The 20,364-nt window shown below is 40.4% G+C and overlaps 2 protein-coding genes across 2 annotated transcripts in view; one reads left to right on the top strand and one right to left on the bottom strand.

The window, feature by feature from the left end:
* The window catches only part of LIN9 (lin-9 DREAM MuvB core complex component), a 100,938-nt gene extending 89,793 nt beyond the window's left edge, over positions 1 to 11,145 (top strand). Inside the window, exons 12-15 of the mRNA XM_059065742.2 lie at positions 3,277 to 3,402; positions 8,717 to 8,896; positions 9,068 to 9,165; positions 9,659 to 11,145. Coding sequence (XP_058921725.1) covers positions 3,277 to 3,402; positions 8,717 to 8,896; positions 9,068 to 9,165; positions 9,659 to 9,764 — 510 coding nt within the window. The 3' untranslated portion in view covers positions 9,765 to 11,145. The remainder of the gene's footprint in view (positions 1 to 3,276; positions 3,403 to 8,716; positions 8,897 to 9,067; positions 9,166 to 9,658) is intronic.
* A 3,973-nt stretch (positions 11,146 to 15,118) lies between these two features.
* Positions 15,119 to 17,736, bottom strand: MIXL1 (Mix paired-like homeobox). Its single transcript, XM_059065884.2, has 2 exons — positions 17,329 to 17,736; positions 15,119 to 16,365 (listed from the first exon to the last, which is right to left on the bottom strand). Exons 1-2 carry the CDS (start codon positions 17,734 to 17,736, stop codon positions 16,060 to 16,062), a joined length of 714 nt encoding a protein of 237 aa, XP_058921867.1. The 3' UTR covers positions 15,119 to 16,059.
* Between the last annotated feature and the right edge of the window lie 2,628 nt (positions 17,737 to 20,364).

Genomic DNA, 20,364 nt, shown 5'->3' with positions numbered 1-20,364 from the left:
TACTTTGGAGAGAGATGAAAGAGAATTGATTGTAAGGTGACACATAGAGGGCTTCTGGGGTGCTAGCAATGTTCTGTTGTTTGATCTGGGTGGCCTTTTCCTATTATCATTTTGTTGAGGTATCATTGATGTACAATAAACTATACCTGTTTAAAATGTACAGTTTGATGGGAAGTATTTGTGTATGTATACACAGATATATGCGTCCATGAAACCATCACCACAAGCTAGATAACAAATATTTCTATCTTCTCCCTTCCCCCCAAAATTTCTCCAAGCCCTTTGTAATCCATCCCTCCCTCTACTTCAGGCTCCAGCAACTACTGATCTAATTTCTGTCATTATAAATTCATTTGTGTTTTCTAGAATTTTATATAAATGGAATCATACAGTATGTACTCTTTTTTTGCCTGGCTCTTTTCAATCAGTATAATGAGTTTTGATTCACCCTCTTGGTTGCACGATTCAAAGTTCACACAATATTGTTCCTTTTTATTGCTAAGTAGTAGTCTCATTGTATGGCTGTAGCACAGTTTGTTTATCCATTCACCTGTCAATGGACATTTGGATTGTTTACTGTTTTTAGCTATTACAAATGAACATTCATGTGCATATGCACAAAGGTGTACATACAAGAATGTTTATTGCAGCATTGTTTGTAATAGCAAAAAAAAAAAGGTGGAAGCAATACGTCCATCTAAACAGGAGTGGTCAAATAAATCATGGGACAGCCATTCTTCTGGAGCACTATGTAGTTCTTTTTTTTTTTTTTTAATAAATTTATTTATTTATTTTTTGGCTGCGTTGGGTCTTCATTGCTGTGCACGGGCTTTCTCTAGTTGCAGCAAACAGAGGCTACTCTTTGTTGCGGTGTGCAGGCTTCTCATTGCGGTGGCTTCTCTTTGTTGTGGAGCACAGGCTCTAGGCACGCAGGCTGCAGTAGTTGTGTCATGCAGGTTCAGTAGTTGTGGCACACGGGCTTAGTTACTCCATAGCATGTGGGATTTTCCCGGACCAGGGCTCGAACCCGTGTCCCATGCGTTGGCAGACGGATTCTTAACCACTGCACCACCAGGGAAGTCCCACACTATGTAGTTCTTAAAAGCAACAAGCTAGATCTGTCTATATCAACATGGAAAGCTCTCTAAGACACATTAAGTAATTGGACAAATTGTGGAATAATATTTATAGTAGGATCTCATTTTTATTGAAAGCTATACATATATGTGTATAAAATGCCTTGAGAAAGTGACTGGAAAGCTGCAGATCAAACTATTAATAATACTGTACTGCACATTTGAAAGTTGCTAAGAGAGTAAATCTTAAAAGTTCTCATCACAAGAAAAAAATTCTGTAACTGTATATGGACGGATGCTGACTTATTGTAGTGATCATTTTGCAATATATACAAATATAGAATTATGTTGTACACATGAAACTAATAGAATGTTGTATGTCAGTTATACCTCAGTTTAAAAAATAATTACAAAATAAAAAATAATTAATTTTTTTAATGACTTATCCCTTCCCTAATCTCCTGACATTCTTTCCCTTCCTTCTCTTTCACTGCATCAGACCCAGTGGCGGAGGAATTCTGACTGATGCAGTCTAGCTTCAGATCCAATGTGCTTACCACTTATTGGCTGTGGTACATGGACCTCAGATTCCTCCATATGTAAAGTGGGAATAATTATAGTACCCTTCTCATGGGATGGTTGTGAGGATTCAGTAAGATTCTATTAAACACTTAGAACAGTGCCTGGTACATTATTAATAGTGTGTGCTGTTAAGCAAAGCATTTAACTTTCCTGGGCTTCAGTTTTTCTCATCTGTAAAATGACAAGGCTGAACAAGATGATCTATCTAAGGTTTCTGTTAGCTTAAACAATTATAATACTGTGATTTAGCGCTAGTGTAAGTAGTTTATCCCTATCAGTCAAGGTATACTTTTCCCTTCTTAACTGTACTTGTTTCCCTGGTACATGATGATCTGTTTCTCAGAAATCCTCTGAAAAAAGAAGTGTGGTTAAATTTGGCTTGACTGAAGACGTCTCATTGCAGCATTTGTAGCTGGAGCAGAATGGATAGTGTAGTTTATTGGAGGTGTTATGAAGAGAGGAAAGGAAATGGAATCAAAGTCCATTTACACTTACTGGTAGGAAGCAAATATGAAATGATAGCTGTGATGATAATAGTTAATATTTACTGAACATTTTCTGTGTGGAAGGCAATATACTGGCATATATTATTTCATTTAATCTTTACCATAATCTCATTAGGTAGATGTTCTTTTATCCCCATTTTGCAAATGAGGAAACAGAGGCACAGAGAAATTAAGGAACTTGCTTAAGGTCACATAGCTAGTACATAAGGGAGTTGGGATTTGAACATATCATCTGATTTTAGCACCCATGCTCTTATCCATTGTGCTGTATTGAATTGATTCCAGGTGGAGAATCAATTGAGTTTTAGTAACTAGAACACTTCAAATGAATATATATAACTTTTACCAACTTTTTATTTTTAAAAATGATAAAGTTATTAAAAAGTTGAAAGATTTATATAAGAAACATATATATAGATTCAACAGTTTTGCTTCATTTGATCTCTCTTGCGCACACACACACACTCCCCCCCCCCATATATAAATACACACACACACACACGATCTCTGTTTTTTAAAAAGTAAATGACAGAGACTTCCCTGGTGGTGCAGTGGTTAAGAACCCTCCTGCCAATGCAGGGGACACAGGTTTGATCCCTGGTCTGAGAAGATCCCACATGCTGCGGAGCAACTAAGCCCATGGGCCACAACCACTGAGCTCTGCGGTCTGGAGCCTGTGAGCCACAACTGCTGAGCCCACGTGGCACAACTACTGAAGCCTAGAGCTTCAGTAGTTGTGCACCTAGAGCCCATGCTCCGCAACAAGAGAAGCCACCGCAATGAGAAGCCCGCGCACCACAACGAAGATGAGCCCCCGCTCGCTGCAACTAGAGAAAGCCCGTGCACGGCAACGAAGACCCAATGCGGCCAAAACTAAATAAATAAATATATTTTTTTAAAAAAAGTAAATGACAGACATCATGACACTCCTAAGAACAATCTCCTAAATAGCAATAATACCATTATCACACTTAAGAAGTGTAACATTGAGTACAGACTGTTTTAATAACCTTTAGTCTATTTTGAGTAAGTCCAATGTCCTGTTAGAAATTGAAATCACATTTGTTAAAAAAAAAATTTATCAAAATCTGACTTTTCTTTTTTCTTCTCAGAAATCATATTCCATGCCCATTGGCATTGAATTTCAACGGAGATACGCAACGATTGTTCTAGAGCTTGAACAACTGAACAAGGACCTAAACAAAGTTTTGCATAAAGTTCAACAGTACTGCTATGAGGTAGGTAATTTGTATGAATTTCCCTTGAGGGGATTGTGACCTCCACTCTTACCTGAAGCTTAATACTGTAACCATCACATTTCAGAAAATCCAAATTAAGCTAAGATCCTTTAGCAGAACCATATTTTATATATATTTCTATTCCTTACAGCATCAGTATTGAAGAGTGCTTTATACACAGTGAGCTATCAATTCTGTTGGTTTTCTGTTTGTTTGAATTACAAATGATTATATTATAGCTCTCCTGAAATTTAGAAACATCCAGAAAAATAATTTCTTTTAATTCCACTACCCCAAAGACTATAAAAGTTTACTTACTCCTAATTTTTTTTTTTTTACCATACATGCTTTTTCTCACAAAGTTATGATCATGCTGTGCATATAATTTTGTTTGTTCCTTTTTAAACTTTATATTTGGGAATTCCCTGGTTCAGAGTCCATGCTTTCACTGCCAAGGGCCCAGGTTCAATCCCTGGTCAGGGAACTAAGATCCCACAAGCCATGCAGCGTGGCCAAAACAATTTTAAAAATAAATAAAAATTTAAAAACTAAACTTTACATTAGAACTATAGATTCTTGAACTTCAGTCACATAGATTATAGGGTTATTTGTGAATTATTGTTTTCATTATCATGCACATATAATTATATATATGAAGGTGGTTCAACAGGTTCACCTAAAATTTGAGTTTCTTACTAAAAGGTAAGAATTAGATGATTGTGATGAGTTTAGTGTGCGCCTGCATTTGCTTTCTTAGAGGCTGTATATTTCCAGTAAAGCCACTCTTATTTTTTTTTTCAAGTATAGTTGATTTACAATGTTTCAGGTATACAGCAAAGTAATTCAGATACATATATATATGTATCTGAATTTTATATATATATAATATATATAATTATATATATTCTTTTTCAGATTCTTTTCCATTATAGGTTATTACAAGATATTGAATATAGTTCCCTGTGCTATACAGTAGGTCCTTACTGTTTATCTGTTTTATATATGGTAGTGTATATCTATTAATCCCAAATTACTAATTTATCCTTCCCCCACCCCTTGGGAAACCCTTTGGTAACCCTTTATATGTCCCCTTTTCTGTGTCTGTGAGTCTATTTCTGTCTTGTAAATAAGTTTATTTATATCATTTTTTAACCTTTTTTTGGTATCATTTTTTTAGATTCCATGTTTAAGTGACATATGATCTTTGTCTATCTGTCTGACTTACTTCACTTATGATTATCTCTAGGTCCATCCATGTTGCTGCAAATGGCATTATTGCATTCTTTTTTATGGCTGAGTTATATTCCATTGTATGTATGTACCACATCTTCTTGTTTTGTTCTGTTTTGTTTTTTTCTTATATTATACCACATCTTCTTTATCCATTCATCTGCTGATGGACATTTAGGTTGTTTCCATGTCTTGGCTGTTGTAAATAGTGCTGCTGTGAACATTGGGGTGCATGTACCTTTTGAATTAGAGTTTTCATCTTTTCTGGATATATGCCCAGGAGTGGGATTGCTGGATCATAATGGTAACTCTATTTTTAGTTTTTTAAGGAACCTCCATACCATTCTCCATACTGTCTGTACCAATTTATATTCCCACCAACAGTGTCTGAGGGTACCCCTTTCTCCACACCCTCTCCAGCATTTATTATTTATAGAATTTTTGATGATGGCCATTCTGACCAGTGTGAGGTGATACCTCATTGTAGTTTTGATTTGCATTTCTCTAATAATTAGAGATGTGGAGCATCTTTTCATGTTCCTGTTGGCCATCTGAATGTCTCGTCTTTGGGGAAATGTCTCTTTAGATCTTCTGCCCATGTGTTTATTGGGTTGTTTGCTTTTTGATATTGAGCTGTATAAGCTGTTTGTGTATTTTGGAAATTAATCCCTTGTTGGTTGCATCGTTTGCAAATATTTTCTCCCATTCAGTAGGTTGTCTTTTTGTTTTATTTAGTTTCTTTTGCTGTGCAAAAGCTCTTAAGTTTAATTAGGTCCCATTTGTTTATTTTGCTTTTGTTTCCATTACTCTAGGAGAATCCAAAAAAATATTGCTGCAATTTATGTCAAAGAGTGTTCTGCCTATGTTTTCCTCTAGGAGTTTTATAGTATCTGGTCTTACATTTCGGTCTTTAATCCATTTTGAGTTTGTTTTTGTATATGGTGTTAGAGAATGTTCTAATTTCGTTATTTTACATGTAGCTGTCCTTTTTTCCTAGCACCATTTATTGAAGAGACTGCCTTTTCTCAATTGTATATTTTTGCCTCTTTGTTGTAAATTAATTGACCATAAGTGCATGGGTTTATTTAAAGCCATCTCTATTTGTGATATGAGATTCTTAAACAGTTTTTTATGATGCTAGCCTCATAGTTAAGTCCCAAAGATCTGCCATTGGTGATGTTATCAATCCACTTGAATAGAACTGAGGGAAATGAACTGTGATTACCTGTAACTAAACTCTGAGTATATTTTGTTCATTCCTTTAGCCATCCATTATCATTTATTTTTATTTTCCGGGTAATTATCATTTACCTACATAGCAATATATATGTGTGTCCTAGCAAATAGAGTTCTCCCCATGGACTAGCAACCATCCATAAGAGGTGCAAACCAAGCAGTCCAAAATAACATGTAACAAAACATGCAGAAGTGGATTGCTTACCAGTCTTTTTGTATCTCATTATGTACTGCAAGGCCATATGTGATAGGCTCATTTCCTAATGGAGTAAAATGATTTAATTTTCACAAAGTTCTTATGGAAGTACAATAGTGATTTTAAAATAAGAACAAGGGCTTCCCTGGTGGCGCAATGGTTGAGAATCCACCTGCCGATGCAGGGGACACAGGTTTGTGTCCCGGTCCGGGAAGATCCCACATGCCGCGGAGCGGTTGGGCCCGTGAGCCATGGCCGCTGAGCCTGTGTGTCCGGAGCCTGTGCTCCGCAACGGGAGAGGCCACAGCAGTGAGAGGCCCGCGTACCACAAATAAATAAATAAAATAAAATAAAATAAAATAAAATAAGAACAAGCAAGTCTACTTCTAAATATATACCAAATATATGTGAACATGTATTTACCAAAAGATATACACTAGTACATAGCATCACTGTTCATTATAGCCAGAAATTAGAAATTACCCAAATACCCATCAATACTAGAATGAATCAGTAAACTGACATATAATATACAATGGAATTCTCAGCAATAAGAATGAATGAACTTTGGGACTTCCCTGGCAGTCCAGTGGTTAAGACTTTGCCTTCAGTGCAGGAGGTGCAGGTTCGATCCCTGGTCAGGGAGCTAAGATCCCACATGCCTTGCAGCCAAAAAACCAAAACATAAAACAAGCAATACTGTAACAGATTCAATAAAGACTTCTTTATTGTTGGGGTTTTCTTGTTTGTTTGTGTTTTTTGCGATACGCGGGCCTCTCACCGCTGTGGCCTCTCCCGTTGCGGAGCACTGGCTCCGGACGCACAGGTCCAGCGGCCATGGGTCACGGGCCCAGCCGCTCCGCGGCATGTGGGATCCTCCCAGACCGGGGCACGAACCCGTGTCCCCTTCATCGGCAGGCGGACTCTCAACCACTGCGCCACCAGGGAAGCCCAAGACTTCTTTAAAAAAATAGTCCACATCAAAAAAAAAAAAATAGTCCACATCAAAAACAAATCTTAGAAAAAAAAAAATGAATGAATGAACTCAACTACTCACAACACCATGGATGAACTCACAAATATGTGAACATTTGTTCATACGTAAATATTGAACAGATAAAGTCAGACACAAAAGAATATATAATGCATGATTGCATTTATGTAAAGGTCAAAAAGCCAGCAAAAGCCAACATGCGATACTAGAAGTCAGGATGGTGGTTACCCTTGGAGTATTATACTGGAAGATGACAATTGGTCTCTGAGGGGCTGGGAATGTTCCATTTTAGTCTCGATGCTGTTTTCTCATGTTTGATCTGTGAAAATTCATTAACCCATACACTTTAGGATTTGTATCCTTTTATATGTTCATGTATACTTCAATTTAAAAAAACTTTTAAGTATTAGAAGACAAGGTTCTTCACTGCAGTGTTACTGATAATCGCAAAATATTAGAAAAAACCTAAATGCCCATACATAGGGAGTTGGCTAAATAACTTATGGCACATCCCATGGTGGAGCAGTGTGCTGCTCTAAGAACGATCAAGGAAGCTCTCTGGGATGATTAGGAGGCACATAGCTACCTTAACCGAGGTGATCGAAGATAACATCAGCAGTAGTGGGACAGATAAACATCATGCGCCTCCTGCTCATGATGCACTGAGAAGAACTCGACATCAGTTTTGTGGTGTTCCTGCCAAAGGTGTATAACCTTAGTCTAATCAAAAGGAAACAGACAAACCCACATTGAGGGATATTATGCAAAATAATTGGCTGGTTTTGTTCAAAAATATCAGGGTCATGAAAGACCGAGGAACTGTTCCAGAGTAAAGGAGTCTAGAGAGACAGGACAACCAAATGTTTTCAGGGGGAAAACTAGCTATGTGTTGGGACAGTTGATGAAATCTGAATATAGACTGTTAGAAAATGGCGTTATAAATAGTGCTAAATTCCTGATTGTGATCACTGCACTGTGGTTATGTAAGAGAATATGCTTGGACTTAGGAAATACAAACTGGAGTATTTAGGGGTAAAGAGGCACAGTGTTTGCAACTTATTCTCAAATAGTTAAGAGAAAAAAAATTAAATACAGACAGGGAAAGAGCAAATGTTAAGTCAAACGGTAAACCATAAGCAGTTAGTGAATCTGGGTAAAAGGTTATCAAGAGTTTTTTATTCTATTCTTTTTTAGAAGTTTTAAAGTATCTCAAAATTAGGGCTTCCCTGGTGGCGCAGTGGTTGAGAGTCCGCCTGCCGATGCGGGGGACACGGGTTCGTGCCCCGGTCCAGGAGGATCCCACATGCCGCTGAGCGGCTGGGCCCGTGAGCCATGGCCGCTGAGCCTGCGCGTCCGGAGCCTGTGCTCTGCAACGGGAGAGGCCACAACAGTGAGAGGCCCGCGTACTACAGAAAAATATAAGAAATTTTAAAAAATAATAATAATAAAGTATCTCAAAATTAAAAGTTACCAAAAATATAAAACAAATCAGAAAAAAAATAAAATTAGAGGAGAAAAAACTTCTAAGGTAAGAGTGAGCATCATTTTTGTTATAAATGCTAGATTTATAAAAATCCTAACCTGAAAACAGGGCACAAACACAGAAATTATCATGGCCTTATGAATGTCCATCTTATGTTTTAATCATCTGTATTCAGCTTGCTCCAGACCAAGGGCTCCAGCCTGCAGATCAGCCGACAGATATGAGACGAAGGTGTGAGGAAGAAGCACAGGAGATTGTTCGGCATGCAAATTCCTCAACAGGACAGCCCTGTGTTGAAAATGAAAATCTGACAGACTTAATCTCCAGGCTTACAGCTATTTTATTACAAATTAAGGTAAATTTCGGAGAACTTTTCGGAGAAAATATTAAGAATATTTTCTTAATTTTGACACCTAAACAAACTATGCTAATTAATTTGTTGCTAAAAAATTAAACTGTATATTAGAGCAGAGTGTTTGTATCTGAACTATAATTGAATTAAATTTTGAAATATTTTTTCCTTTAGTGTCTGGCAGAAGGAGGAGACCTGAATTCCTTTGAATTTAAATCACTTACAGATTCATTAAATGATATCAAGAGTACAATAGATGCTTCTAATATCAGGTAATTCATTAGATGTATTCAAATTATTTTTATATTAAATTCATAGTGATTTCCAGTGTAAGCTTGAAGACTTTTACATATTTATGAAGTATTCATATGATTTTTATCCTTTAAATAAATTGTAAACGAGCTTTTCGGTTATATCCAGTCCATTGACAGAGTAGAATTTTCAGATGGATTTTTTTATATAAAGGAATCAGAAGACATATAATACTTAGGTTTGGATTTAGCATGGATTTCAACTTAGAAGTCTTCCCCAAAGAGAGATTCGTCCTCTCTTTCCAGTACTCCTGTGGCTTCTTTGCTTCTTTCAAATATACTTTTTCAATTACTACTGAAGTAGAATTATGGCTAATGTAAAGGGAAGATTTCTTATTACGTGGGGTCATTATCTTAGCTACTTCCTAACTGCAATTCAGCTCTGCCTTTTTTAAAAATTGTTTTTCTTTATTTTGTGAGATAATGTAGCTAACCGTGTTTCTTCTTTCTTTAGTTGCTTTCAGAATAATGTAGAAATTCATGTTGCACATATTCAGAGTGGCCTGAGCCAGATGGGAAACTTACATGCCTTTGCAGCAAATAACACCAACAGAGACTGAATAGAAGATTTAATTATTCCAACTGCATAGGACATTGTTTTTGAGAAGTTCTCTTCCTTTATATAGGCTTCCAACACCAAATAACCTAACTGCTGGAAAACAAGGGAAATTTAAATCTCCAAATAAGGCATTTTAATATACTGTACTGCTTCTTAAACCAGCATTGCTGACCAGCATTATATTTATTTTTCTTTTATTATTCAGCTGCAGTAGCACTGCTTATGTTACATATGTTTATTAGCAAGTACTTTTAAACTGAAAATGTCTGAACATATATAATTTCATGGAAGAACATGTTGACCATCTTTTTAACGTGCATGAATTCAACCCAACCCATGCAGACAACTACTGACTACAGTGGAGAACGTGAAGAAACATGGTCTTTTTGTGCATTATGCATGGCAATGTGGAAATTCCATCTAGAAAATTACAACTCCAGTTCATTTAGTTGATCACCACCTCAGTCTTCAAAAGATAACATCATGAGATACGGGGAGTCCTCATTTTTAGGAAGCCACTGGAATATAGGTGGGAAATATGGACTTTACAAGTATATATGATATATACTTGCAATGTGACATGGTTCTATAGATCATTTTATAATAATAAATATTTTAATTTATCATAATTTATAAAAGAAACCTTTGTTGTTTGTCTGTTGAAAGAAAATGAAGGAGTAGGAAAGAAACATTACTGCAAGATGCTTAATTTCAGCAAATGGATTTGGCATGTCTCTTCCCATCAATTCAGGGGAAGATGTGCTATTGCTATGGGATTTATTTTTTAAAAAAAAGACTGATAACACACTATTTTCATATTTTTTGTTTATTTGCACAACGTTTGAACCAGATTACTGGTTAAAATCCAACAGTTACCCAATTTTTAAAGTAAAAAGATTTTATAAGGAAAACAAATATAATAGCCAGTGCTAGGAAATGGAGAAAAAGGTTTGTATTTGGTTGTGGGCTTTTTTGGTTTTTGGTTTTTTAAGGAAAACCCTGCCTAAGATGTTAATCTTGTAAAAAGTGTGTATTTGGAATTTTCTCTGTTTTAATATAGAATATTATAAAGTCAAAATAAAATAAATTGTTTTCAGATTTGGAGTTTAAGATATAGCTGTAGAAGTGGCTTTGATTCTTTTAGATGTCTCATAAAATGAGACTTTTTATATGTTAATGTATAATAAAACTGAAACAAGATTATTTTCCATTTGAAATTTTTGTATAGTTTAAAAATGCTTCCATATTCTTTGTTGGTATTGTGCCACTGCAGAACTTTAGTGCAGAGTTTATATTTAGCTAAACTGTTATGTTAATTAAGAAATGCATAAATCTTTTATTCTTAATATTTGTAATTCTAAATAAATTGATCTATGAAAATTAATATTATCTACATTTTCATTTAATTAATATAAGTTGATAAGTATTCCTTCTATTTAAAAAGTTTTTTAAAATTATCATTTCCACTAAATGATTTTTTTAGGAAAAACGGTACAGATTAATTACCAAGTCATTTTGAATTAAAATATCATTAGGGGTTTTTTTTTCCCATCACTGAGTAATCACTGTGGAAAACAAGTAAGTAAGTTACTTGGCTTACTATAGACCTAGAGAAGGGTTTATTTTTTAATATATTCTGCCTAGACTTAGGTAAGCATTTTTTACATTTTTTCTTTTACATTTCTTAGGGCTAACTTGTCACACTGAAATTATACCTCATCATTGTAAAGCAATTATACTCCAATAAAGATGTTAAAAAAATAATAAAATAAAATAAATTATACCTGGTTTTGCACATATTTAACTAAGCATTGTCCGCATCTTTCAGTGCCATCATATGTTGATGGCAAGAACTGTGCCTAAGAATATATTTGAATTTTATTTTTGTGTAAGGAAGAAGAAATCTGTATAATTCAAAGTAGTCATTTGGGGTCAGCTGTACATTCATTTAAATGATGCTGCCACTGCTTAACACATTTTTGGAGCTCTTAAGAAAACTATCAAAGCCAGATTGAGCAAGCAAGCAAGCATATCAGGTGTTAACGTAGATTTGGTTCTGAATTACTGTTAGTTCCAAAAATCAGATTCACTTGCTACCGTTGAGAATCTACAAAACAACTTGCCAATTAAAATTTTTTTTCCTGTGAATTCATGCACTTTTCTCCATCTGCACTATCACCAGTACTCTGAACCCAGCTGCCATCATCACTAGCCTGGAACACAGCAGTCATTTCCTAACTTATCTCCCAGTATCCACTCAGCTCTCCTCAGATGCAGCCAGAGCGATACTCTTAGAACACAGGACTGGTCACGTTATCCCCATCTGAAGTTTAACGGCTCTCGGGACAATTTCAAAACTCTCTTACAAGACCTACACAGCCAGGTATGATCTAGCCTCCCCTACAATTTCTCCATCCTGCTTCTTACTCCACAGGGCCTTTGCACAGTCAGTGACCTCTGCATTCCCTCTTCTTTTACCTTGATAACTCCTGATCATCCTACAGATCTTACCTTCAGCATCACTTTCTCAGGGAAGCTTTCTTTGATCACAACACATCATCTCCAGGTCTTCGTGTACCCCTCCTTCCAGCACTTTGTCACATTTGCAATTTTATATTTCTTCTTTTGTTCCATACTGGCCTCTTTGGTCCATGAGGGGAGGGAACGTTGCTGGTTTTGCTTACCATTTTATTTCCAGGCCCTGATAAAGTACCTTTTATAGGCACCAAATATTTGTGGAACAAATGAACAAATAAGAGTCTCAAAAGAGCTCTAAGCAACATTAGTGTCACTGGAGTAAAAGTATGGTCCTCCATGATGATTGCTTTGAAAGATGAGACAGTACTCACTTGGGTGTACAAATTCTGCTTAAGGAGTTGCCTTTAAACCTGTCACATTATCATTAGTCCTAACTAAAAAGGCCAGGCCAGTATAGCAGGCATTATATGGTGGTGAATAAATGGTGGACTGATTTAGTCCTAGATTTGAGTCCTGGTTGTCATTTATTAGCTATGTGATTTGTCAACCACTACTTAAAATTTGTAATCTTTAAAACAATAAGTCTCTACCTTATATGGCAGTTGTGAGGAATAAACATATAGTGCCTATAATAGATACATTTAGCAGTTAGGGTCTCCTAAGAGCTTGAGAGGGGTACAGATCACTGTTCTTAGAGGATCCCACATAAAAAATTGTGGCAATATTTAAATATTTGTAGATTTTCTAAACTCTTCACTGGGGAAAACAGGACATAACACAATGTAAATGCAATGATAAACTTAATAAGCTAATTACCAAGTTTCCTTTAAATGTGATCCTTAGTGGACTGCAAGGTTTTTTTTTTAAGTCATTTGCTTATTTTTATTTGAGAACATCCAGGAAAAGTAAGAACGGAAAGAAAATAAAGACCGAATGTTTTAAGTTTTCCATGTAAAATGTGTTGAAATTGTCTTTCTAGCTTTTTAAAATTTATATTTAGTATTTACAATTAAAGTGATTCAAAATTCAGGAATGTTCATGGCAGTGATTTAAGTAATCATTTATGATAAAATTAAAATATCCTGACGCACGAATGTTCAAGTGAAATAAAGTAGTGTAAATGGTTTTTTATAATGGTTTCTTTCCCTAACAACAACAACAAAAAAAACCAACAAAAATCTTCAAATTGCCTATAGATAAGAAAGAAGTGGTTTGTACTTCACTAACTTTAATAGGAGTGTTTCTATTACTTTTTAAAATAAAGCAATTAGTTGCTGATGTAACTGAAAAGTTAATCTGGTGCTGGGACAGTTTGACAGACAGACAAATGAGACTTGCCCCCCACCTCACACCATAAGTCCAGGTGGACTGAAAGCCTAAAGGGGAAAGGCCACTGTAGGACGACAACCCAGGAAAATACCTTTATAATCCAGGAGCAGGAAAGATGTCTTCAAGTGGACGCACAACGTGCTAACAATAAAGGAAAAGACTGATACACAGTTGACCCTTGAATATGGTGTGGGGAGGGCGTTTAGAGGCCAACCCTCCCTGCCGTGGGAAATCCCCGTGTAACTTCACAGTCATCTCTCCTATATGTAGTTCCTCCTTGTCTGTGGTTCCACATCTTCAGGTTCAACCGTCCAGAGATGGTGCAGTGCTGTAGTATTTTCTGGTACAAGTGGGGAAACAGACGCGAACAGGAGGCGATGCGGACAGGAGGCGACGCGGACAGGAGGCAACGCGCGCGCACCCACTTGGCTGCAGACCCAAGCTTTGGGACGGATGGGGCCCCTGCCCTGCGCTTCCCCCAGCGGGCGTCTCTCCCCAGCAGGGGACTGGACTGTAAGTTAATTATTGTATGTCTCTCAGTTGTGAATGTATTTATATCATCTCATTTGGCCTTGTCACAAGTCTAAATGCAAAGGAAGCGCTCTGATTGTGAGACTTCCTGGCCACCCCCGGGGCAAGCCCCAAGCACGATGTTTGGCACATACCAAGCACTGAAAATGGTAAGCACTAATGTTTATCATTTCATTTTTGGTTTCAGACAGCTTCTAAGAAGGGTTCAGAAGGCAAGTCTGCTACTAAAGCCTGAACTATGTCCTGGTTGCTTTTAATAGTGGATTTGCTACTCTGAAAAGTGCAAGCCATTTAACGCCTCTATGAAAATCAGGATAACTGGCATGTATGATCTCTGAGACATTCAGCATAGCTCTGACTCTTCTAGGAATCATCAAGACCTGAGTCCTGGGGAATTCCCTGGCGGTCCAGTGGTTAGGACTCCGCACTTTCACTGCCAAGGGCCCGGGTTCAATCCCTGGTTGGGGAACTAAGATCCTGCAAGTCGCGTGGCATGGCCAAAAGAAAAAAAAAAAAGTCCATTAAAAAAAAAAAAAAAAAAGACAAACCTGAGTCCTGGCCCCGGCCATGGCTTCTCATGAGCCACCTCCACAGCACAGTTTACAGAGAAACCTCACCTATGATTACCTCATATACAAGCAGTTTCCTTTTGTCCTTAGGAGTTTGAAAACCCTCAAAATCTCGAAGCAATCATTTATCTTGGGCTAACTTAGTAATTTACATACATTCTTATCATATAAATTGGGAATATCATATAAATTGGGAAAGAGAAATCTGAAACCAGAAGACTCATGTTACTAAACTTTGAAAAAGCTGGATAGACTTTTAACCAAATTAAATTTCTCAGCACAGTGGCCTGCTGATACCATGATTACTGGCTTTATAAACTACATTTGCAGAAACTTTTCTTTTAGAAATATTTCTCATGACCACAAAATACGTACTGAGCAGTTATGGAGTGAAGCGCTGTACTAAGTGCTATCTAAAGGACAGAACTCATTTGAAAGTGAAACATTTGTGGAAAACATTTAATAATAATAAACTGAAGTTGCACAGAAGTACAATAACAAGTGCTAAGGGTAATGCTGCAGTGATTGAAGTAACAGGTACAAAATGAGGATTAGAAAAAGTTACAGCCTTCAGAAAGAGAGAGGTCTAGAGTTTTGAAAGAGAGGTTATTCATTTGGTTCTAAAACTGAAAGGAGTGGCTTTGAGACAGAGGCATATATATATTGTGGATGGGTGACCCTAAGAAGATGCACATAATTATCCTGTAGGCTATCAATGTCAGTTATCTGGAAGGGTAACCAAAACGTTTTTATAATTTGGTAGCAATTGGAGGCTACTACAGATTTCTAGAGAGTAGTTTTTTAAAAGCTGAAAAACTTGAGGCAGGGGGCTCTTAAATAATCTGGATGCAGAATCACTGGAGCTACGAATGAGCATAAAGATGTCAGGCCAAATTTAAAAAGTAGTAAATCTTGATAGGATGAGGATTGAAGGAGCTGGGTTAACATGAGTCTAAGGGTATAAGCCTTGGAGGAGCCATATGAAGACAGCAACTGTTAAGCACAAGGGGAAACTGAGTCGAACCAAGAAGTTCTTGTGAAGATAGTGAGTTCTGAAAAACTAGTTCAAAAAAATAACAACAGGACTGGTAGGAAGGAGCAGGTATGCAGACCAAAATGAAAGTTCGGATTTGGAGATGCACTGGTAAAAAACGCCAGAACTCCTAGGGGAGTTCTATATAGTTCTATATAGAAAGAACAGGCCATGAGCAAAAGTTCATGGGCAAAAGGGGAAGAAGCTTCACAGGTGAGAGATGACCCAAAACCATTACCAAGGTTAACATGGACAAGTCCTTAACATGGAGGCCAGAAAGGATGGTACTCTGATGTGTGTCTCCCTGGCTGTCAGTCATGGTTCCTCTGAAATTATCCTGAATTCTCCCAGACTCCTCAAGAGTTACCAAAGGCAGAAAAGATGTGTTCCTCCCATGAGTCCAGCTTTGAACCAATGTCTTCAGAGAGAGGAGAATAGGTTTCAAAATTCTGAGCTTGGGAGCTAGGGTCGGAGATGTCTCCTCCAACCTTGTTGGGATCCGGCAGGCAGTTCACATCTACCTCCAGAGGCAGGTGGGGCTTCAAATATTCTGCTTCAGTTTCACAAGCAGAGTGGTGGAGGAAAAGCTCTGGCCTGGCTGAAGGCTGAAAGGATTTCCCGCTCTGACGACGCGACTTGGCGCGCCTGTTCTGGAACCACACCTGGAAGGGGGGAGAGAAAAACCACTTTTGGTTGGAGTCCTCATGCTACTATTACACACCTTCATAGTTCATAATAAGTTCCAGTTTAACATGCCCCGGCTCCCTGCTCCCGAACCTTATGGTTTTCACAGAACACTTCACAAATCAGAGCACCTAGCTTTCTCGGCCTCACCATTCCCAGGTGCAAAATTGGAATAATACCTAGTTCTAGCTATACTTTATATAGGGATATCTGCAATGAAAAATGAGGCCACAGAAATAGCAGCACTTAAGAATTTTAGGAAAAAATGCTACTATGCTTAAAGATGATAGCCCTTAAAAGCATTTGGAAAATTAGTTTTTCAAAGTGTACTCCCCTGTCAAATTATTTACGGAGGCATTTTGCTCAGTGGACTTCATTCACTTCTATGAATAAATTTTTCAGCTCACTATTTCCCCACAAATACCGAGGAACCTGTCCTTATTACTTTAGGCAACAAACGCACCTTGCGCTAGATTTTTCAAACTCTGACGAGAAGCTCCATATGCTTCAGGCTTTACCCCAAGACGCTACATCCTTTACAACCCACATTGCAGACCCAATACCTGCCAAGAAAGTGGCCTAGGGGCCCAGGGGGCAACTTGGTGAGCCAGCAGGAGGAAACACCAACTGTGCCTCATCTGTCCCTTCTTCCTGGATAAGGAAAAAGTGTGAAAATACTTCCTATTACCTTCCTGCTGAGGATTTACTTTCTGACCATTTCAAGAGACCAGCTAGCCTCCTCGGAGGGGCCCTTATTATCCTCAGCAGTGAGAGGCAGAGTCATTGAGCATGCGGCTGAATTATTTCATTTAAGCCTCACAATCACCGTAGACAAAAGGTACTGGTTTTACAGCCGAGGACACCGAGGCTCAAGGGAAGGAACTTGCCCAACGTCAAGCAAGTGGCACCGGAGAACGTGCCGGCCCTCCGCGGCCGCTCACCTGGATCCTGGACTCCGGGAGCAAGGTGAGCGCGGCCAGGCGCTCACGCAGGTGGATGTCGGGGTACATGGTCCGGCGGAAGACGAGCTCCAGCAGCTGCAGCTGCTCGGGTCTGAACGACGTGCGCTTTCGGCGTTGCGACGCCGACGGGACGGCCGCGCCTTTAGGGGGCGCAGGCGGGCCCAGGGCGGCGGAGGGCGGCGCCGCGGGCCCGAGACCCCTCCCGAGAAAGCCGGCGAAGGCCACCGGGGCGCCGCGCTCCGGACCGGGGCCCGAGGGACGCGCTGGGAGCAGAGCAGCGGCGGGGTTCGGGGGCGGCGGGAACGCCCCGCCGGGGTGGGCGGGCCGGTAGGCGGGGGTCGCGGCGATCTCCCCGAACTGGAGCTGGCTGGGCTCAGCTGCGGCCATCGCTGCCGGACCCCAGTGCGCCGCCGGGAGGGGCACGGCCTCTAGTTATACCGGCCCCGGGGCCGAGGGAGGGGCCCCGGTGTGGCGGTGCGATCAAAGGGGTGGACGCGGGGAGGCCCGTGTCTCTTCGGGGTGCGAGCCCGCCCCCCGCCCCGCCAGACGCCGGTGGGGAATAATCGCTTCCGCTGCCCGTGGGATGGAGGGAGGGAGGCGTGAACTTGGGCCGGGGCCCCCTCCGACCCCTCCCCCGTTCATCCGCCCCGCCAGTCCCGCCACAGCCACCGCAATCCACATCCCCCAGAGCGGGTCTGCCCCGCGAGCGCGGCGGCTAGGGGGCCCCTCGAGTGCGTGGGCGGAGTGCGGGCGGAACCGCCCTCCTCTGGGGTCAGGTCACCCGCTCAGGGCGGCGAGGGCCGGGGGCCGCTTCTCTCTCGCACGGCCAGGTCAGTGAGCCTTGCCCGCTGCCCCGTCTGTCTTCATCAAAGGTATTTATTTACCCACCCCTGCTATGTGCTAGACCCTATACCAGGTTGGTCAAACAGCCCAGCCCCTGTCCTCTGCAAGCCTCCCTAACAAATCCTGAATCAGAAGAAGGGGGTGCAGATAAAGAGACCTCAAAGAGAGGCAGTAAACTCACCTTGGAGGGGAGGAGACCTTTTGTCTGGAATGTCCCTGTAGGCCTAGGAATAAGGGTACCCTAGGCACAGCAGGGTTGAGAATGTGCCTTTCTAGACTCATTTATTGACTCCTGATCTGGCCTTTCTGGAGATAGCCACCAATGCTCAAGACGCATCTGAGCTGGAAGGGAGGAGATGAAAGGGGCACCACCAAGTTTCCACTCTCTCTTGCCTCTGCCCTTTGGTCCTCATTTAAGGTTCCCATTTTACCCTGATTTGTACTGTGGTTATGGTTTATGTATCTGCTTCCCCTCCTAGATTGTAACGTCTTAACAGGAACCACTTCTCTCGTTCAAGTCTGAGTGTTTGCTTTGTACATCTACTATGCATAAGGTGCTATGCATAAGGCACCAATTAACATCCGTTGAATTGGATGCCACTGAATTCACTCTATAGAAACTCATGGTCCAGTATGGGAACTGCTCCACCAGAGTGCACGTCCTCAGGAGAGGAGCCCAAAGGCCTGGGTCTTCTTGCTCCCAGAACCTGAGCCCTGATTTCACCAGGACCATTTACTGTCACTGACTCAGAGAGGGCTCTGAGTTGGGAGGGTCTCTTAGGCTACAGTCCCCACCTGTCTCTATCCATTCTAGAATGCTACAAGACAGCCTCAGGAAGAGCTTGGATATTTTCGTCCTGGATGGACTTTCCAGGTGTCAAAGCAAAAAGTATTCTTGGGGCAGCTGCAAAGAGGAGCCCTGTGCTTGATTCTCTCCCCGTGGGGACAGGGGATAGGGTCAGGGACCGTGTCCCAGAGCCCTTACGCAGCCCCTGAGGCTCTTGTAGGCAGTCTGACCATTCTCACAGCCTGCTTCTCCATCTGCACCCACCCCTTACCCTGCCTTTCTCTTTCTCCCTTCTCCTCGCTTCCTCCCTTATTCCTTAGCCAGGTCATTGGGGTTTTTAGGCAGAGGATGTATGGGATGGGAGGTCAGACCCTCTTATTTTACTATGCTCCTTCATTCTTTCATTAATTCAAAAACCATTTTTGTAGTGTCACTGTGCTAGGCTGTGCTGTACTTCTGTACCTATGAAGTAGCTATTCCTATCCCAGTTTTACAGATCAAGAAACACTCCACAATCTAGACGAGGCCCAAATGACTCCAAAGGCACTGTGCCGAGCTGGTCTCCAGATATGACCCCTGGGACCCCTGCTGAGCTCCCCTGCCAGCCTCAGAGGAGGATGAAGCCCCCTGGCCCTCTCCAGTCTCGGTGTTGTTCTCTTCCAGGCACATTGGGCCCGTTGGGTTCCCAGTCATAGGCAGAGGTGATGGAGCCAGATCCACGCAGACCCCGAGTTCCACTGCTGTCACTCTGAGATCAGGAGGCCAACCACGCAAGGAAAGCAGAGGTTTGCCAGCTGCTGGCTGCCAGCTGAGGTTTAAGAGCCACATGGCCCAGCAACCCAGAAACTCTGCCCAGGGGTCAAGAGCCATCAGCATTCTCCGGCCTGTGTGGAAATCCCCCCACCCTCTGCTGCTGTCTGCTCACTTGTGAGGGGCCCCCGAACCAGCCTGTTTTGCACTTTTACCAGGAAAATGGACCTGCAGACACGAATGGAGTGCCTGGTGACGATTTGATGAAGAAATCTAAACATGTAAGACAGTCTTTTCTCTGTCTTTTAAACTGGTAGTAAGAAATTGCAGTGTTCAATTTGCAGCTTGATAATCCTCCAAACTGACTAAATGAGCATTCTCTTCTTATGACTTTTCCTGAGAGTCTGTGTGGAATTATAATCCTCTATGTTGAAATAAGATTTCAGCCTTTCCCCTTCTCTCCTCCTTTTGCTCTAAAATGAAGTTTGAATGGTCTGTGCTTGCATATACCTAAAAAAATAACCTCGCTGAGGAGACAGTAGAAACCCAGGGTTGGAATTTGGAGTGAAGTGTTATAGTTGGAGACTTTATTTTATACCCTTCGGTGTGCTTTATTATTTTTTAAATTATGTGCC

The sequence above is a fragment of the Kogia breviceps genome, chromosome 1 (genome assembly GCF_026419965.1).
Source record: "Kogia breviceps isolate mKogBre1 chromosome 1, mKogBre1 haplotype 1, whole genome shotgun sequence".
In the NCBI taxonomy this organism is placed as follows: domain Eukaryota; kingdom Metazoa; phylum Chordata; class Mammalia; order Artiodactyla; family Physeteridae; genus Kogia; species Kogia breviceps.
Note: the sequence above shows the minus strand (reverse complement) of the source record. Positions and strands in the feature narration are given on the sequence as shown.